Source organism: Myxine glutinosa, chromosome 1 (assembly GCF_964187855.1).
Source record: "Myxine glutinosa chromosome 1, kmMyxGlut1.1, whole genome shotgun sequence".
Lineage (NCBI taxonomy): Eukaryota > Metazoa > Chordata > Myxini > Myxiniformes > Myxinidae > Myxine > Myxine glutinosa.
This window is the reverse complement of record NC_136261.1, coordinates 422,929,942-422,947,087: the sequence shown is the minus strand read 5'-3', so window position 1 is coordinate 422,947,087 and position 17,146 is coordinate 422,929,942. Positions and strand designations below refer to the sequence as shown.

Here is a 17,146-nt window from a genome sequence, read left to right as displayed (position 1 = left end):
AAGAAACATCTTGTTCACCTCGTGTGTCCTTCCCTCACCCCATCCTTTCCCTGCCCCTCATCCTTTCCCTACTCCTCATCCTTTCCCCACCCCTCATTCTTTCCCTAGCCCTCATTCTTTCCCTAACCTCATTCTTTCCCTAACCCTCATTCTTTCCCTAACCCTCATTCTTTCCCTCATCCTCATTCTTTCCCTCACCCCATCCTTTCCCTACCCCTCAATCTTTCCCTACTCCTCATCCTAACCCTAACCCTCATCCTTTCCCTCACCCCCATTCTTTCCCTACCCCTCATCCTTTCGCGATCCCTCATCCTTTCCCAAACCTCATTCTTTCCCTCACCCTCAATCGTTCCCTCACCCCCATTCTTTCCCTACCCCTCATCCTTTCCCGATCCCTCATCCTTTCCCAAACCTCATTCTTTCCCTAACCCTCATTCTTTCCCTCACCCTCATTCTTTCCCACACCCTCAATCTTTCCCGATCCCTTATCCTTTCCCAAACCTCATTCTTTCCCTAACCCTCATCCTTTCCCTCACCCTCATTCTTTCCCTAATCCTCAATTGTTTCCCTAACCCTCATTCTTTCCCTAACCCTCATTCTTTCCCTAACCCTCATTCTTTCCCTAACCCTCATCCTTTCCCTAATCCTCATTCTTTCCCTCATCCTCATCCTTTCCCTAACCCTCCTTCTTTCCCGAACCCTCAATCTATCCCTCACCCTCAATCTTTCCCAAACCCTCTTTCTTTCCCTCATCCTCATCCTTTCCCTCGCACTCATTCTTTCCCTCATTCTCATCCTATCCCTAACCTTCATTCTTTCACTCTTCTCATTTCTCAAAGTCTCCCTCGATTTTGTCTTGGTTTATCATTTATTAAATATCTTCAAATGTTTAAAACATGACAGGGTCAAAAACATCAGGATGTGCTGATAACGTGTTGGACACCAATGCAGTCTCACCTTTTTAGCAGGTCCTTGGAACCCTGAGAAGGAAGAAAGCAAAGGATGATAAGATATTTGAATGAATGAATGTATCTTTTTATTTATTAAATACTAGAGAGTTCACAGAACACGATACTCCACGCAGTGTTCAATAGTGTATTCCAATTTTAATAAAATAATGATTTTAAACATCGTCATTAAAAAATATCCAGGTGTTTCGTGTTACTGAAGCAATATTGTACATCACCCTTTTACACTGCAAAAAAGACGATGTTTTGTCTCAGTTTTGGAGATGGAGGCTTTATTTATCACCAGAGAACAAAATCATCAGCATCGTACATAGCTAAAAGACAGCTTCTTCTTCACCCCTGATGCTGAACCCTCTCACTTGGCAGTGGGCATGCTCTCTCATGCTATATATGGACAGATAGCATAGCATCTTCTCTTCTGGACTTGCTTATGACTAACCTCCCTGAAAATGTCTGCTGCTCTTCTTCTGCTCCAATCTACTCATCTGATCATGTGCTTGTTAAATTGGACATCTCTCTGACCATTCACAGGGAGCCTCCTCAGCATCGACGATTCGGGCATTTCACTCAGGGAAACTGTCACGGTCTTCAAGCAGCCATCAATCATCTGGACTGGTCTCCCATCTCTACCACCTCTGACATCAACTCATCCTGGGAATTCTTCCAAAGTAAATTGCTCTCTCTCATGCACAGATTTACCCCATCTCGTCTTCAGTTGTCATACCCTTCCTCCCGTCCATGGTACACGGAATCTTGTGGTGAGGCTGTTGCCCAGAAACAACTTGCCTCCGTCTCCTGGAAAGCAAATCCAACAGAAGGAAATCTCATTTCCTTTCACAAAGCCCGAAACAAGTGTGTGTCCACCCTCAGGAGAGCCAGGAAACAATATCTCTCCATTCTCAAGACCGAACTCTGTTATCTGTCTCCCTCTTCCCAATCCTGGTGGCGTCTGGTCAAATCTGTTTCTGGTGTTTGTTCCCCCCTCCATCCCCTCCCTTACCTCAAACGGCTACACAGCTGACTCCGCACGTGAAAAAGCTGAATGCCTTAACTCTGTGTTTGCCTCTAAATCTTGTGTCCCAAACCCATCCGTCTCTGTACCCACCATACCCAGTCGTACCCAGCTGCTCCTGGACTCTGTGTCCTTTCCTCCTGACAAGGTGGAAAAGTTTTTGTCAAACCTTGACTCTGATTCTGCAACTGGACCTGACGGCATCATCCCACGGGTCCTAAAATCCTGTTCTGCTCTTTCACTCCCTCTCTCTCTTCACCCTCTATTTTGCTCAAGGTCATCTGCCATCTGCTTGGAAATCAGCCAACATCACCGCTTTACCCAAAAAGGTGCAAAAACAGATCCTAGCAACAACAGACCAATCAGCCTTCTCCCAATTATCAGTAAAGTCATGGAATCCATCATTGCTTTGGATATGAAATCTTTCCTCTTCTCCAATGGCTTGATCTCTGGTCATCAATTTGGTTTCAGACCAGGTCACTCTACTCTAGACATGCTGCTTCTGCTGTCTCAACAATGTATGGAGGTCCTCAATGCCAAACAGGATATTAGAGCTGTCTCCTTCGACATATCACGTGCCTTCGATACCATCTGGCACCCCGCTTGGCTCACCAAACTCTCCTCCTTTGGTATCCATGGAAATCTCCACGCATGGCCGGCAGTGTTCTCCCACCCCAAGGCAGTGTTCTGGGCCCTGTGCTTTTTCTGGTCTTCATCAATGATCTCTCTGACTCTCTTGAAAATCCTCTCTATCTCTTTGCTGATGACTCCACTCTCTGCCGCTCCATTCCTCATCCCTCAGGTTGGCAGTCTGCAGCCTCCTCACTCTCTGCAGACCTGGACAAAATCACAGATTGGGCAAACAAGTGGAACATGTCTTTCAATCCTGACAAATCTCACACTCTTACGATGTCTCTTCGAAAAGACCGACTGGACAACCCTCCCATCCACTTTCTGAATATTCCTCTCCAAGAAGTTCTGTCACTCAAGATTTTGGGTCTCACTATCTGCCATGATCTTTCCTGGGAAAACCACATTTCAAGTCTGGCCTCCAAAGCCAGTCGCCGACTGGGCATCCTCCGTCGTGCGCAGTCCTTCCTTGGCACACCTGAGCTCCCCGCCACATACATGGCTTTCATCCACAGCTCAATGGAATACTCGTCTGCCCTCTGGGCTTGTGCTCCTGCCTCACACCTAGCTCGTCTTTACGCTGTTGAAACCAATGCTTTCAGAATCATTGGAATCTCCCGTGATTAAGCTAACTCCGAGGGCCTTTCACTTACTCACCGCAGGCAGGTTGGTGGTCTTTCTGACTTCTGCCGACTCCTCTCCGGCCTTGCTCCTCCTGCTCTCTCTGGGCTCTGTCCCCGAAATATTCCTACAGGTCGCACAAGATCTGCCTGCAACCCTCTTATGGTTAAACTGCCAAAATCAAGACTCTCTGCTCACCTTCACTCCTTCATTCCTCTTTTCTCCCGCCTCTGGAACAAACTCCCTCACTCTCTCCAATCCCACTTCCCCCTCCACGTCTTTAAAACATCTGTTCACCACCATCTCTTATCTTCCCCCATCCAAAACCTTGATCTTTTCTACCCCCACTAATTTCACCCCAAATCCACTTTTTTGAAATACCAACTTTTTTCCTGCAAGTCCTTGGTGTCCTTGTATTTATACTTCTCCCACCCCACCCACTTCCGACGCCGGCTCCCCCCAAGCCCTCTCCCTCCCACACATTCCCGATGTCCCTGCTCTCAAATGTTGTGTTTATGTGTTTCCCCTTCTCTTCCCATCTTGTCTACCGCTCGCCTTTTTATATACTTTGTTTGTTTGTCTGTTTGATTTGTATGTGTGATAAATGTTAGCTCTTTCACGAGCCTCGACTATGTATGCAAAAAAAATGAAGAAAAAATAAAAGCTCTTGGAAGTATTATGAAGGTGATTTGTGTTCTACAATTTTCAAGTATGGAATTTAATTTAAAAGGTTTAAAGACGTATAAATAAATTCCTGGTTTTCCTGCCATTTTACCCAGAGGCTACTACACACCATATCTAACACGTTACATTAATTGTTCGTGCTTGTTGTTTATGTCCTTAATATTGTCCTGTCGCCCAGCGATTATGACCACTAGGTGACAAATGTCCGATCATTTTTACTCCCGAGGCGAACACCCGAAATCTTGGAGGTTATTTTCATCGCACGCGCGGGACGGAAGGCAGCGAAGGCGCTTACCTGAATGGAAGCACACTGGTTTGTTCCCGAAACCACAACGAATAAACGAACACAACAAATGAAAAATGCCACAATAATGATTTAATATAAATAAACGCAAGACAAAATAAATGTTGAAGTAAACTAATTGCAATTCCTACATTGCGGATCCTCCATTCAGACACAAATACGCACACCGGGGAATTATAAAGTAATAATAAATATTCTTTTTTTTAAATATTAAAATCAACGTTCTCTGCAACTGTTGGTCCGATTGGCACTAAATTTTCAACAAGTGATTGGCTAGGCCTGTAAAAAAAAATTCTGCCATTTATGACATCATAGGTCACATGGTATGGGCGCCATCTTGGAAAAACACCTTCAACTTTCCCCTTCAACAACCAACAACTTCAACACCCCTCTATATCTCAGATAGGGCTCAATGGAAAACTAGATGGTATTCATAGAATACTTACCCTGCGCAGTCAACTTGGTGTGAGCCAACTATTCTGTTTTTGAAGGTTGTTTTTTTTTGATCCAATATAGCTGCCAGACCACGTGAGCGATGACATCATACATTTATATTCTCTAAATAATTGTGGCATAGATCATGCTCAATACATTTCAAACTGATCAGACTAAGCGTTGTCCTGTCGAATTATGACGGCATAATTATGGCACTAATGACGTCATCGTTAACAACACGTATTCCCCACATGGAGTTATTTACAATTAGCCACGTTTCAATTTTTTCCATAGAGCGGTTTTGGAGATATAGAGGTGCAACGTTTTTCGGTTTTTCCAAGATGGCACCTGCAACACATGACCTATGATGTCATGATTATCATTAAAATATTCTAAAGGAGGAGGTGCTCCTATGGTGAAAATTCCGTGTACATCAGACCAACAGTTGCTGGGGAAAAAAATTATAATGATGGGATGGATAAGTGTTCATCAAGTAGCTTAAAAGATGGTAGTTTAAAAAGTCCCGTGGGCATTTAATGGTTAAAGCAAACCACCTATCTAATTATCTTTATTAGACCCCAAACAACTAAAAATACTTGGTGGCCATCTCAAAAACGTGCAGAACACAATTTTATGACGTCATCAAGATGGCCACCATAAAACGATGCTTAAAATCATAATTTTGAAACTACTCAATCAAATGTAAAGATGTTGGGCTCAAAATGTTCAGAATGAAGCTCCTGAACTGTTTATACTGTTTTCTGTACATCACACTCCCTAAACATTTTACAAATATAAAAAATGTGGGAAAATCTTGTCCAAACTCTGAGGGGTTTTTACAAATCCATTCACTGAAGACTGTGATGATCTGTTTAACTTTGCTACAAAATCAGTCTTGCCAGAGAATATCAAGAATGACCTCTGCAACAGGAATGAAATTGGCCAGGATCTGTTTGATGCATTTGGGTAAAAGAGAATCACAACTGGTGAAGTAAATCTCTGGGATTCGATGAAGAAGAGAAAGCTACAAACATGGAAACACACTAGGAAAAAAATAGCAGTCAAAGCAGGACAGAAAATAGTTGAACTTCAGGAAGACCGATCACTCTTTGCCCGCATGCTCGTTGTGTCAAAGTCGAGGTCTGACATAAACTTGAAAGATGAAATTGGGAAACATGAATTTTCAGTACTGCCAAGGGCTGTTTGCTGCAGATGGCACAATGCTGCACTGTTCAGCTAAGAGCAACCTCATGAAAATCGTTGAAGATGCCCCCAAAGCCTTACCAGAGGTAAATGCTTAAGTAGCTGAGCACCCAATCACAGAAAAGAGGTTGCCCTTATAGATGCCATGGCAGAAGTTCAATCAATGCCGAAGCCGGAAAGGATAAAGCTGTGTTCAGATCATGGACTTTACTTCACAACACTTGTCTTTAACAAGTTCAACCAACAGAAATATGATGAAGTGCATCTGGTATTTGACAGATATGATGTCTCCCGGACATTGAAAACAACTGAGCGAGGAAGAAGGCAATGTGGCACTCAACCAGTTGCTTACCACATAATGGACAATACAAACAATGCACAAGCGCCCCCAAAGAAACTACTCTCTCATACTAACACAAAGGTGGAGCTCTCAAACTACCTGGCACAAAAATGTCTTCAGCAAGGCACCAAAAATGGAATGAAGCTTGTTGTGGCCTGGGGAGACAAATGTGAAGCAACACACAGGGACATGAGCTACCTGGCAAGTGAACAGGAAGAGGCTGACACAAAGTTACTGCTGCATGCCCTTGATGCAATAGCTCGTGGTGCTACTAGGATAGACATGCATCGACCGGACACTGATGTTCTTATCCTTACTCTCAGACGTTACCAATAATTATGTGAAGATTCATCATTCATAGCAGGAGCTAAAGACAAGCACAGATCAATTCCTCTTGGACCAATATGTGATGCTCTCAGGCCTAGGGAGTAACAAAGTTGCTGCCCTTCCTGGATTCCACTCCTTTACAGGAGCTGACATCACTGGTAGCTTTGCAGGCAAGGGAAAGCTAACATGCTGGAAGGTATTTCAGAACTCCAGTGAAGAAACCATTTCAGCCTTTCGCAATTTAGGCAAGACTCTCAAACCAACAGAGGACACGATGAAGGCACTGGAGCAGTATGTGTGCCAGTTGTTTCTTCCTCAAACACAGATAGATGAGGTGAAAGACTTGAGGTGGTGGTTATTCAAGAAGAAACAAGCCCAGTCTGAAAAAGTGCCACCAACAAAAGATGCACTGAAACATTCAATCTTGAGAGCATATTACCAAGGAATGATCTGGAACAATGACAAAAATGTCCATGCCAACATTCCATCACCTCAGGATTATGGTTGGGATATGGTCAATGGGCACTGGGTGGAAATAACATCTACACAACTCCCAGCACCTGAGTCAGTAATTCACTTGATAAAGTGTGGCTGTGCTACTACGAAGTGCGCTACAAGACACTGCAAGTGCAGAAATGCAGGACTAAAATGCCCTGAACTTTGTAATATTGTGTTGATGATTGTGACAATATGGAAGTGGATACAGCAGGTGAGGATGATGAAGACACTGAGGATGAACTGATCGAACATGTTTCTGAGTTATTAGTTCGCCCTCCACATTCTGTTACGCTTAACAGTTCCAGTATTACCATGGGTTTAGCTGTTGGATGACCATAACTATTAATATCTATAAAATTCTAAAAATGAATCCTACATCTATGAAACATTATTGGTGATTATTATTAAATTATTTTGCCACACCAATGACCGAGTGTTGGTTTTCTATATAATGTCACTGATTAAATTAAATGTAACATAATTTCTTGTCATTATTGGAATACAAGTCAATTTCCAAGTCATGCAAAAACAATTTGTGTCTAGTTTTGTGTTATCACCAAATAGTGATACTCCAATCAAAGTGCTGTACTTAAACCTTTTGATTGTTAAGTTAAAAATATATATTTTATTTGACGTCACGTTTTATCTGGTCATTCCACCTCGTCATAATGTACGCTATATCTTATTTTTACTGAATTATATTATGTATTTCTTTTGGGTATGTATTTGGATTATAGTCCAAATATTATGGATTTTTTTTTAACACAAATTATATGTATGTTATGTTATTATTCTGTTTGTTTGAGTATTGTTTATTTTTCATCAGTTGTTATTATATTACTTTTAAATTATTTAGTATACCTATGTTTACCACTTTATTCTTAAGTTATTGTGACAGTCATTCTTCCGTTATTGTTACAGTCATTCTTCCGTTATTGTTACAGTCTAGACTGAAGGCTCGGCTACACTTGGGAGATGCAATGTTTTAGAGTATATCAGTTTATTAAATGTTCATACATCTGCATATATATGTCTCAATTGATTGGACAAATATATTCGTATAATGCATGGAGGGAGTGGGAGGTCAAGCTCCATCTCCATCTCCCGACGTTTATGAACCCCTTTCTCCCACCTCCAATAGGGAATACTGGGTACACATTACCTACTATATTTTATTGTATAGTACTTGTGCCAAGAGCTGTTCCGATGTAGTTGCATTTAAAATATATTTTGTAAATTAATTTCAATGTTATAAAAACAAAATCATTTCATCTTATCTCTCCAGTATAGTACTATATTTTAATACATACAAAAATTACTCATTTTTGACACAAATTTTATTTTTTGTTGGTAGAACTTCATGTGAAAACAGTATAGATATCTCTGCAGCATCATTCTGAGCATTTTGAGCCCAACATCATTAAATTTGGTTAAGTAGTTTCAAAGTCATGACTGAAAATCTAATTTCAAGCATCGTTTTCATGGCGGCCATCTTGATGACGTCATAAAATGGTGTTCTACACATATTCTGAGATGGCCACCAAGTATGTTGTGGTTGGTTGGGGTCTAATAAAGATAATTAGATAGGTGGATTACTTTAACCATTAAATGCCCACGGGATTCCAGATGCTCCTACACTATGTTGTATTTGTCGAATTATGATGTCATACCAAAGTTACCGATGACATCATCATTAACACATCTTATTCCCCATGGGGAGTCGGTGACAATGAGCCAGGTCTCAATTTTTTCCATGGAGTGGTTTCAGAGATATAGATGTGTGAAGTTTTTCCAAGATGGCGCCTGTACCACGTAACCTATGACGTCATAATAATCATTAAAATATTCTAAAGGAGGAGGCCCTCCGACGGTGAAAATTTCGTGTCAATCGGACCAAGAATTGCAGAGAAAATAATTCATACTGATTGAATCAAGGGTTGTACTTGTCGAATTATGACGTCATAATTAAACTACCAATGACATCATCATTAACAAATCTTATTCCCTAAGCAGAGTACTTCACAATGAGCCATGTTTCAGAGATATAGAGGTGCAACCTTTTTTCGATTTTTCCAAGATGGCGCCTGTACCACGTGACATATGACATCATAATTATCATTTAAAAAATTCCACAAGATGAGGCCCTCCTATGGTGAAAATGTCATGTCAATCGGACCAACATTTGCCGAAAAAATGAATTTTTAAAATGCAGACACGTACGTACGCACTTGAATGCTTAACCACGCTTTTCGCTTCGTGAGCGCAGGGTAAAAATGGAGCCATGGCTCATTGTAAAGAACTGTGCATTGGGACAAAAAATATGTTTATTTAGGTTATTAAAAGTTCCAACATTATGAGGTTAGAATTCAACAAATTTAATCCTTGATGCCAGGAATATGATATTTTTGTGCATGACAAGTGAATAAAAATTCAGAATCCAAATTTTTTTAACGTCATAGGTCAGTCACATGGTTTGGCCACCATATTGTTTCTCATGAAAAACACTAAAAACCCTTTTCCTCCAAAACGGCTGAACAGATCGAGCCCAAACTTTGCATGCATGATCGCAAACCCATGACGGCACAAAGTTCAGCGTCATACGTCACATGGTTTGAGGTTCCGACGTTTTGAAGCATGAACTTTAAAACCCATCTCCTCCCTGATTTTTGAAGATATCGAGTGGAAACTTTACACATATGTTCCCCATGTCGGGAAGCTCAAATGGACTATAAAATTTGTGTCAAGTTACATGGTTTGACAGCAATATTTAATTGAATGAAAATCTTTGAATCCTTCTATCTCTTTAACTGCTTCATTGATTGACCTGAAACAATGTACCGGTCATCAAGACAATGTAGCTGTAATGTAGCTGTCATCAACAGGAATAAGTGTTGAAAACTTCAACCTGATTGCTTGTATGGTCTGGAAGCCAGAAGTTATTGTTGGAAGAAGAAGAAACTCTAGGCATCTCGACTCAGGCCATGTGAATGATTGTGGCACTGCCATTTTCCAGATTTATTTCCTTTAAAAATCATTTTCTCTGCAGTCGTTGGACCGATTGACAGGAAAATTTCACCATAGGAACGCCTCGGCCTGTAGAATCTTTGAATGAAAATTATGACGTCATATGTCACGTGGTCCGGGCGCCATCCTGGAAAAAAACGAAAAACTTTGCACCTCGATATCTTCAAAAGTGCTCTGCAGACAAGATCGAGACATTGCTCATTGTAAAAAAAACTCTTCATGCATAATAACGTATGTGAATGATGATGTCATAGGTGCCTCCATTATGACGTCATAATTCGGCAAGTAACCAAACGCATATGATTGTAGATCTACTATAGTTTATATACCGCACAAGGTTTAATAACACGACCCTTCTTGCCACTAATATGGTGTACTGCCAAGGAGGTTTTTGTGGCATTTTTCCAAGGCCGCTTCTCATTGAAAAGTAATAACAACACTTATGGCAATGACATCATATTAATGATATTACGACCCCACTCCATAAGGGGTTTTTTGACTTGCGATATTGCCCCAACCCTCCCACCCGACACCCTTAGGGAAGTAAATTTTATGATAGAGAATTTAGAATGGTGAAGCATGGTCTGATATTTTCAATGACCTGATCTAACATAAGTAATAGTAATAATAATTGGCAATAATAATGTCATGTTTAAGACAGTGGGTAAGACCGCTGGGTGACGAATGGCCAATCGTGTTTACTCCCGAGACGAACTCCCAAATTATTGGTGGTTCTGGAATGTGTGAGATGAAAGGCTGTGAGACGTTTATCTACGCGAAACACACGGGTTTCTTCCGGAACCCACGACGAATAAACGAACACAATAAATGAAAAATGCCACATGATTAATTTAAAAAGAAAAAACAAAAGAGGTGCAAATGAAAGGTGAGGTAAAACTAAATCCGAATTTGCGACGTCATCACTCAGTCACAAAAACACACAAGGAAAAAATAAAATAAAATAAATGTTTGCTTTTAGTCGGCCGGCACTCAGCTCTTGTCTCAACAAGGACTTTTAGATGCTTGGTGGTCGTTACCTGGTAAGGTTGGTCGACGAAAGGACTGCATGTCGAAGTGCCCCATAATGGTGCTGGTCAGCCATGCAAGCACACTAAGCTGTGAAGCAGGCAGCCAAACGTCCTCCTCTCAATTCCAGCCAAGCAAGCACAAAGTGGCCCCCAGCTCCCCCAAAGAGCACCACCATCATCAATCCCTCCTCCTCACGATAAAAGTTGTCCAAACTGCTCTCTCTCAGTTTTCCTCTCCAAAGCGCGAACAGAGAAAAAACCAGCTCCATCACCAAACACAAGAACCAACCGAGAGACACGCTCTTCTTCCTCCATGCCAAAACCAGCCGACCCTGAGCCTGACTCTTTTCCCAACCGTCGTTTCTACCCGCACCTTCTGCATGACGTCACCCCGACCAATGGTCATGCTCCATCAAAACACCCCATGTCCTCCACCAATGAAGAACTTCGGGGGCGTGGCCTGCCGTTTACAATTCCTTGGAGGCGGGGTTTAATTCGCTCGGGAATGTACGGGTTCTGTCAGCTTGCAGTGGACAGCCATCGTTGTTTAATGGGGGTGGTTGTATGGCTGGCCTTGTAAATGTACAAACGTAGGGGAAAAGCCACAGGGGGCAATCACATACTGGGAGAAACTAGCCTTCGACCCTACCTAGTTAACACAAAATTACTCCTGTGTGGCGACACGTAAACAATCTTAAGCTCACAGTTTTCCCGACTTAAACACTTTGAGATGTCTCCTACCTGTCCACGGCCCATGCTACCACTATACAGTGCTACCTTTACGATGGGACTCCTTCATCTACCCCCACAAATGTAACAATAATAAGGATAATAAATGACTCCCTGTCGCTCCCATAGTGAGCGGGTGCACTAGTTAAATAAATATTAAATATAAATTTTCCTTAGTGGGTGCAGGGAAGTGTTTTCGGCACTCACAAAAATAGAAAAAACACCAAATTGATTTCTTTAAAATGCCAACAGGATTAGAACATCACAAGGGCAATGCCAGGTATGCCTGCTAGTTTACGATAAACCACACCTGTAGAAAAGAAACAGCCTCCAGTTTCTGGAATGCTGTGTCCATTGTGGATTTTCCTTGACGTAGATCCTCCATCTGCTGCTCCAGTTTCTCCGTCTGCTTCCCAAGAAGAGAAAGCTTCTCCATTTTCTTCTTGTTGATTTCACGCTTCATCAGATTCACAGATTCATTCACAAATTGGCACACCAACTTCCCCTTCTCCTCCAACCTGTCCTCAGCATCTCTGCTGGAGTTCTGGGAGGAATCATTGTTTGAATTATTGAAAAATCAAGAAGAAACTTTCAGAGAAAATGTAGAAACTAACAAAAGGTACAATGGATTATGGCTGATGGGATCAGATCCCTGGTACCAGGTGTGGGTTTTGAAGGTAAAATGAAGTGGGCACTCTTATCTACAAAGATGATTGAGTCCAGGAACCAAAAGGAGATTTCAACCTCTAATAAGTCTAAATTAACATTTAATGATTTAGATTTTTAAGCAGTGAAGCCGTTTCAATATTTGGCTTTGTCCGTCCATTAAAATTGAAGAAGACGAACCTTTGTAACCCACCGTGTTCACTCCTAATAGATTCTAAAGGATAATTATAAAGGGTAATTCTAAAGGGTTATAAATGTTAATTCTAAAGGGTTTTAAACGCGCATTCTAAAGGGTAATTCCAGAGGGTAATTCTAACGTGTTTTAAACGGTAATTCTAAAGGGTAATTCTAGAGGGGTTTAAACGGTCATTCTGAAGGGTTTTAAACGGTAATTCTAAAGGGTAATTATAAAGAATTTTAAACAGTCATTCTAAAGGGGTTTAAACAGTAATTATAAAGGGGTTTAAACAGTAATTATAAAGGGTTTTAGACAGGAATTATAAAAGGTAATTTTAAAGGGTTTCAAACAGTTATTCTAAAGGGTACTTCCAAAGGGTTCTACTAAAGGGTTTTCTGAGAGAAACGCCATCCTCTTGGAGTTATCTGGAGGTGACATCCGTCACACTTTGGGAGCCATTGGCAGTCACTTGGTGTCAGGATCGGTAACCAGTGACATCAATCACAATAAGTAATTATTTGGTGTATTTTATATTTTAATCTTATGATTTATCACGAACAATTATCATTATTACAGGATGTGTTTTTTTTGTACATAGGAGTGATCGAATTGACAAAGAAACCCACAAAGCTAAACTAATAATTATATACCAAATTAAGCCCAATTTGTTATAGGGCAATGACATCATATGGCATCACTGAGAGAGAGAGAGCGGTTTGGAGCGGGAAAATCACAATAAGCCCAATTTGTAATAAATGTTCATCTTTCATTAATCATCCACTTTCTAAACTCCCCCCTTGCCCCTCCACTCCTGAACTCCCCTCTTGCCCTTCCCCTCCTAAACTCCACCCTTGCCCCTCCCCTCCAAATCCCCCCTTGCCCCTACACTCCTAAACTTCCCCCTTGCCCCTCCCCACCTAAACTCCCCCCTTGCCCCTCCCCTCCTAAACTCTCCCCTCACTCCTCCCCTTCAAAACTCCCCCCCAACCCCTCCCATTCAAATCTCCTCCCATACCATTCCTCTCCAATACTCCCCCCTCCCCCCTCCTCCTCAAAGCTGCCTCCTCCCCACTTCGTCTCCCTTCTATCTCATACCTCCAACTCCCCCAATTTTCTACTTTCTTCTGCCCCCCCCCCCCCCCCTCAAACAACTCCTCACTGTACCTCATCCCATCACCATCAAACCTTTCGTCCTCCTCATCCTTCCCTTTCTTGTAACTCTTCTGTAATCTCTGACACACTATCACCTGTTCTCCCGACCTCCACCTCTCATCATTCATCTGACCCGACTCCTCCCATCCCCTGTCCTGCACCCGATACTCCCCCTCTCTCCTCAATAACGGTATGGACATCAAACATCCGGGGCCTTCGCTCAAACCTGACTGATCTCTCCATTCACGTTGTTTCTGACAATCCAGACTTGATCTGCTTAACAGAAACTTTCCTCCATCAAGATGTCTCTGATTCCTTAATATCTCTTCCTGGTTACTCCCTCCTCTGGTATGATACACCTGAGCCTCGTCGGGGTGGTGGGGTTGCTATCTTTATCAAAAACTCTTCCTCACTCTCCTTGCAATGCCCTCACTCCACCTCACCCCCAGGAGTACCTCTGGTTACGGCTTCCTCTCCGCTCCCACCAGTTGTTCATATGTGTTCTGTTCCGTCCTTCAAACAGTGATGACTCCATTTACATTTCACTGTCTGACAACATGGACCAACTTCTATCCACTCATCCCAACTATCTCTGCCTTATATGTGGTGACTTCAACTGTCATCATGCCAGCTGGCTGGGTGTGGGTTCCTCTCTCACCAGCTATGGCACCTCACCAAAGGACTTCTGCGACTCATTGGGACTGACACAATCTGTCAATTTTTCGACTGGGATCTCAGTCAATGGAGCATCTTCTCTTCTAGACGTGGATATGACAAACTTCCCTGCAAATGTCTGCTGCTCTTTTCTGCTCAAAACGGTTCTTCTGATCATGTGCTTGTTAAAGTGGACATCTCTCTGGCCATTCTCAGAGAGCCTCCTCAGCGACGATGAGTCTGGCATTTCACTCAGGCCGAGTGGCATGGTCTACAAGCAGCCATAAATCATCTGGACTGGTCTCCCATCTCTACTGCCTCTGACATCAACTCTTCCTGGGAATTCTTCCAAAGTAAACTGCTCTCTCTCACACACAGATTTATCCCATCTCGTCTTCAGTTGTCTTACCCTTCCTCCCATCCATGGTACACTGAATCTTGTGGTGAGGCAGTAGCTCTGAAACAATTTGCCTTTGCCTCTTGGAAGACAAATCCAACTGAAGGCAATCTCAGTTCCTTCGACCAAGCTCGGAACAAGTGTGTGTCTACCCTCAGGAGTGACAGGAAGCACTATCTCTCCACACTCAAGAATGAACTCTCAAACCTGTCTCCTTCCTCCAAATCCTGGTGGCGTCTGGGTCAAATCTGTTTCTGGTGTTTGTTCTCCCTCCATCCCCTCCCTTACCTGAAATGGCTACACAGTTGACACCGCACGTGACAAAGCTAAATGCCTCAACTCTGTGTTTGCCTCAAAATCTTGTGTCCCAAACCAATCTCTCTCTGTTCCCACCTTACCCAGTCGAACCCAACTGCTCCTGGACTATGTGTCCTTCTCTCCTGGCAAGGTGGAGGAGTTTTTGTCAAACCTGGACTCTGACTCTGCACCTGGGCCAGACAGCATCAGCCCAAAGGTCCTAAAATCCTGCTCTGCCGCTCTATCTCACCCTCTCTCTGGTCTCTTGTGCTCAAGGTCATCTGCCAGCATCTTGGAAATCAGCAAACATTACCGCTTTACACAAAAAGGTGCAAAAACAGATCCTTGTCGACAACAGACCAATCATCCTGCTCCCAATTATCAGCAAAGTCATGGAATCCATCATTGCTTCGGATATCAAATCCTTCCTCTTCTCCAATGGCTTGATCTCCGATCATCAATTTGAATTCAGACCAGGTCATTCTACTCTGGACATGTTGCTTCTGCTGTCTCAACAATGGATGTAGGTCCTCAACGCCAAACCGGAAATCACAGCTGTCTGCCTTGAGATATCACATGCCTCCGATACGGTCAGGCAAGCAGATCTGCTCACCAAACTCTCATCCTAAGGTATCCATGGAAATCTGCACGCATGGCTTGCAGACTTCCTCTTTGGTCATAGTCAACGTGTGGCCCTGAATGGATTTCTCTCATCTCCCCTTCCTGTTCTGGTTGGAGTTCCCCAAGGTAGAGTTCTGGGCCCTGTCCTTTTTCTGATCTTCATTAATGATCTCTCCGACTCTCTGGAAAATCCTCTCTATCTCTTTGCTGATGACTCCACTCTCTGCCGCTCCATTCCTCATCCCACAGATCAGCAGTCTGCAGCCTCCGCACTCTCTGCAGACCTGGACAAAATCTCAGACTGGTCAAACAAGTGGAACATGTCATTCAATCCTGACAAATCTCACACTATTACTACGTCTCTCCAAAAATACCGACTGGAAAACCCTCCCATCTACTTTCTCAACAATCCTCTCCGAGAAGTTCTGTCGCTCAAGCTTTTGGGTCTCATTATTTGCCATGATCTTTCTGGGAAAAACCACATTTCCAAGCAGGCCTCCAAAGCCAGTCGCCGACTGGTCATCCGCCATCGTGTGAAATCCTTCCTTGGGACACCTGAGCTCCTCACCACATACAAGGCTTTCATCAGCAGCTCAATGGAATACTGTTCTCCCCTCTGGGCCAGTGCTCCTGCCTCACACCAAGCTCGGCTTCACGCCGTTGAAACAAAAGCTTTCAGAATCATTGGAATCTCCTGCGATGAAGCTAACTTCGGGGGCCTTTCACTCACTCACCGCAGGCAGGTTGGTGGTCTTTCTGTCTCTACTGACACCTCTCCGGCCTTGCTTCCCCAGGTCTCTCTGTGCTCTGTCCCCCAAATATTCCTACAGGTCAAACAAGATCTATCATCAACCCTCTTATGGTTAAACTGCCAAAATCAAGACTCTCTGCTCACCTGCACTCTTTCATTCCCCTTTTCTCCCGCCTCTGGAACAAACTCCCTCACTCTCCTCAATCCCACTCCTCCCTCCAGGTGTTTAAAACAGCTGCACACCACCATCTCTTATCTTCCCACATCCAAAACCTTGATCTTTTCTACCCCCGCTAATTCACCCCAGATCCAATTTTTTGAAATTCCAATTTCTTTCCTGGAAGTACTTGCAGTGTCCATATGTTTTATACCTCTCCCACCTCCACTACCTCCCCCAAGCCCTCTCCCTCCCACAGTTCTCTCGATGTCCCTGCTCTCAAATGTTGCGTTTGTGTCCTTCCCTTTCTCTCCCCATCTTGTCTTCCGCTCCCCTTATTTTGTGGTTTTTGTGTCGGTTTGACTTTTTCTGTGATTAATGTTTGCTCTTTCACGAGCCTCGATCTTGTATACAGAAAAGAAAAATTAAAAAATAACAAAAAAATAAATACACCTTTGCTTAGGTGTTGT

At 42.9% G+C, this 17,146-nt stretch overlaps 1 protein-coding gene across 3 annotated transcripts in view; it reads right to left on the bottom strand.

Annotated features, from left to right (window-relative positions):
- LOC137418013 (E3 ubiquitin-protein ligase TRIM17-like) overlaps positions 1-17,146 on the bottom strand; it is a 54,238-nt gene that overhangs the window by 24,894 nt on the left and 12,198 nt on the right. For all 3 annotated transcript variants that reach the window (XM_078770611.1, XM_078770613.1, XM_078770612.1), the window contains exons 4-5: positions 12,114-12,347; positions 958-980 (exon numbers count right to left, since the gene is read on the bottom strand). In XM_078770611.1, the coding sequence (XP_078626737.1) occupies positions 958-980; positions 12,114-12,347 (257 nt within the window). The remainder of the gene's footprint in view (positions 1-957; positions 981-12,113; positions 12,348-17,146) is intronic.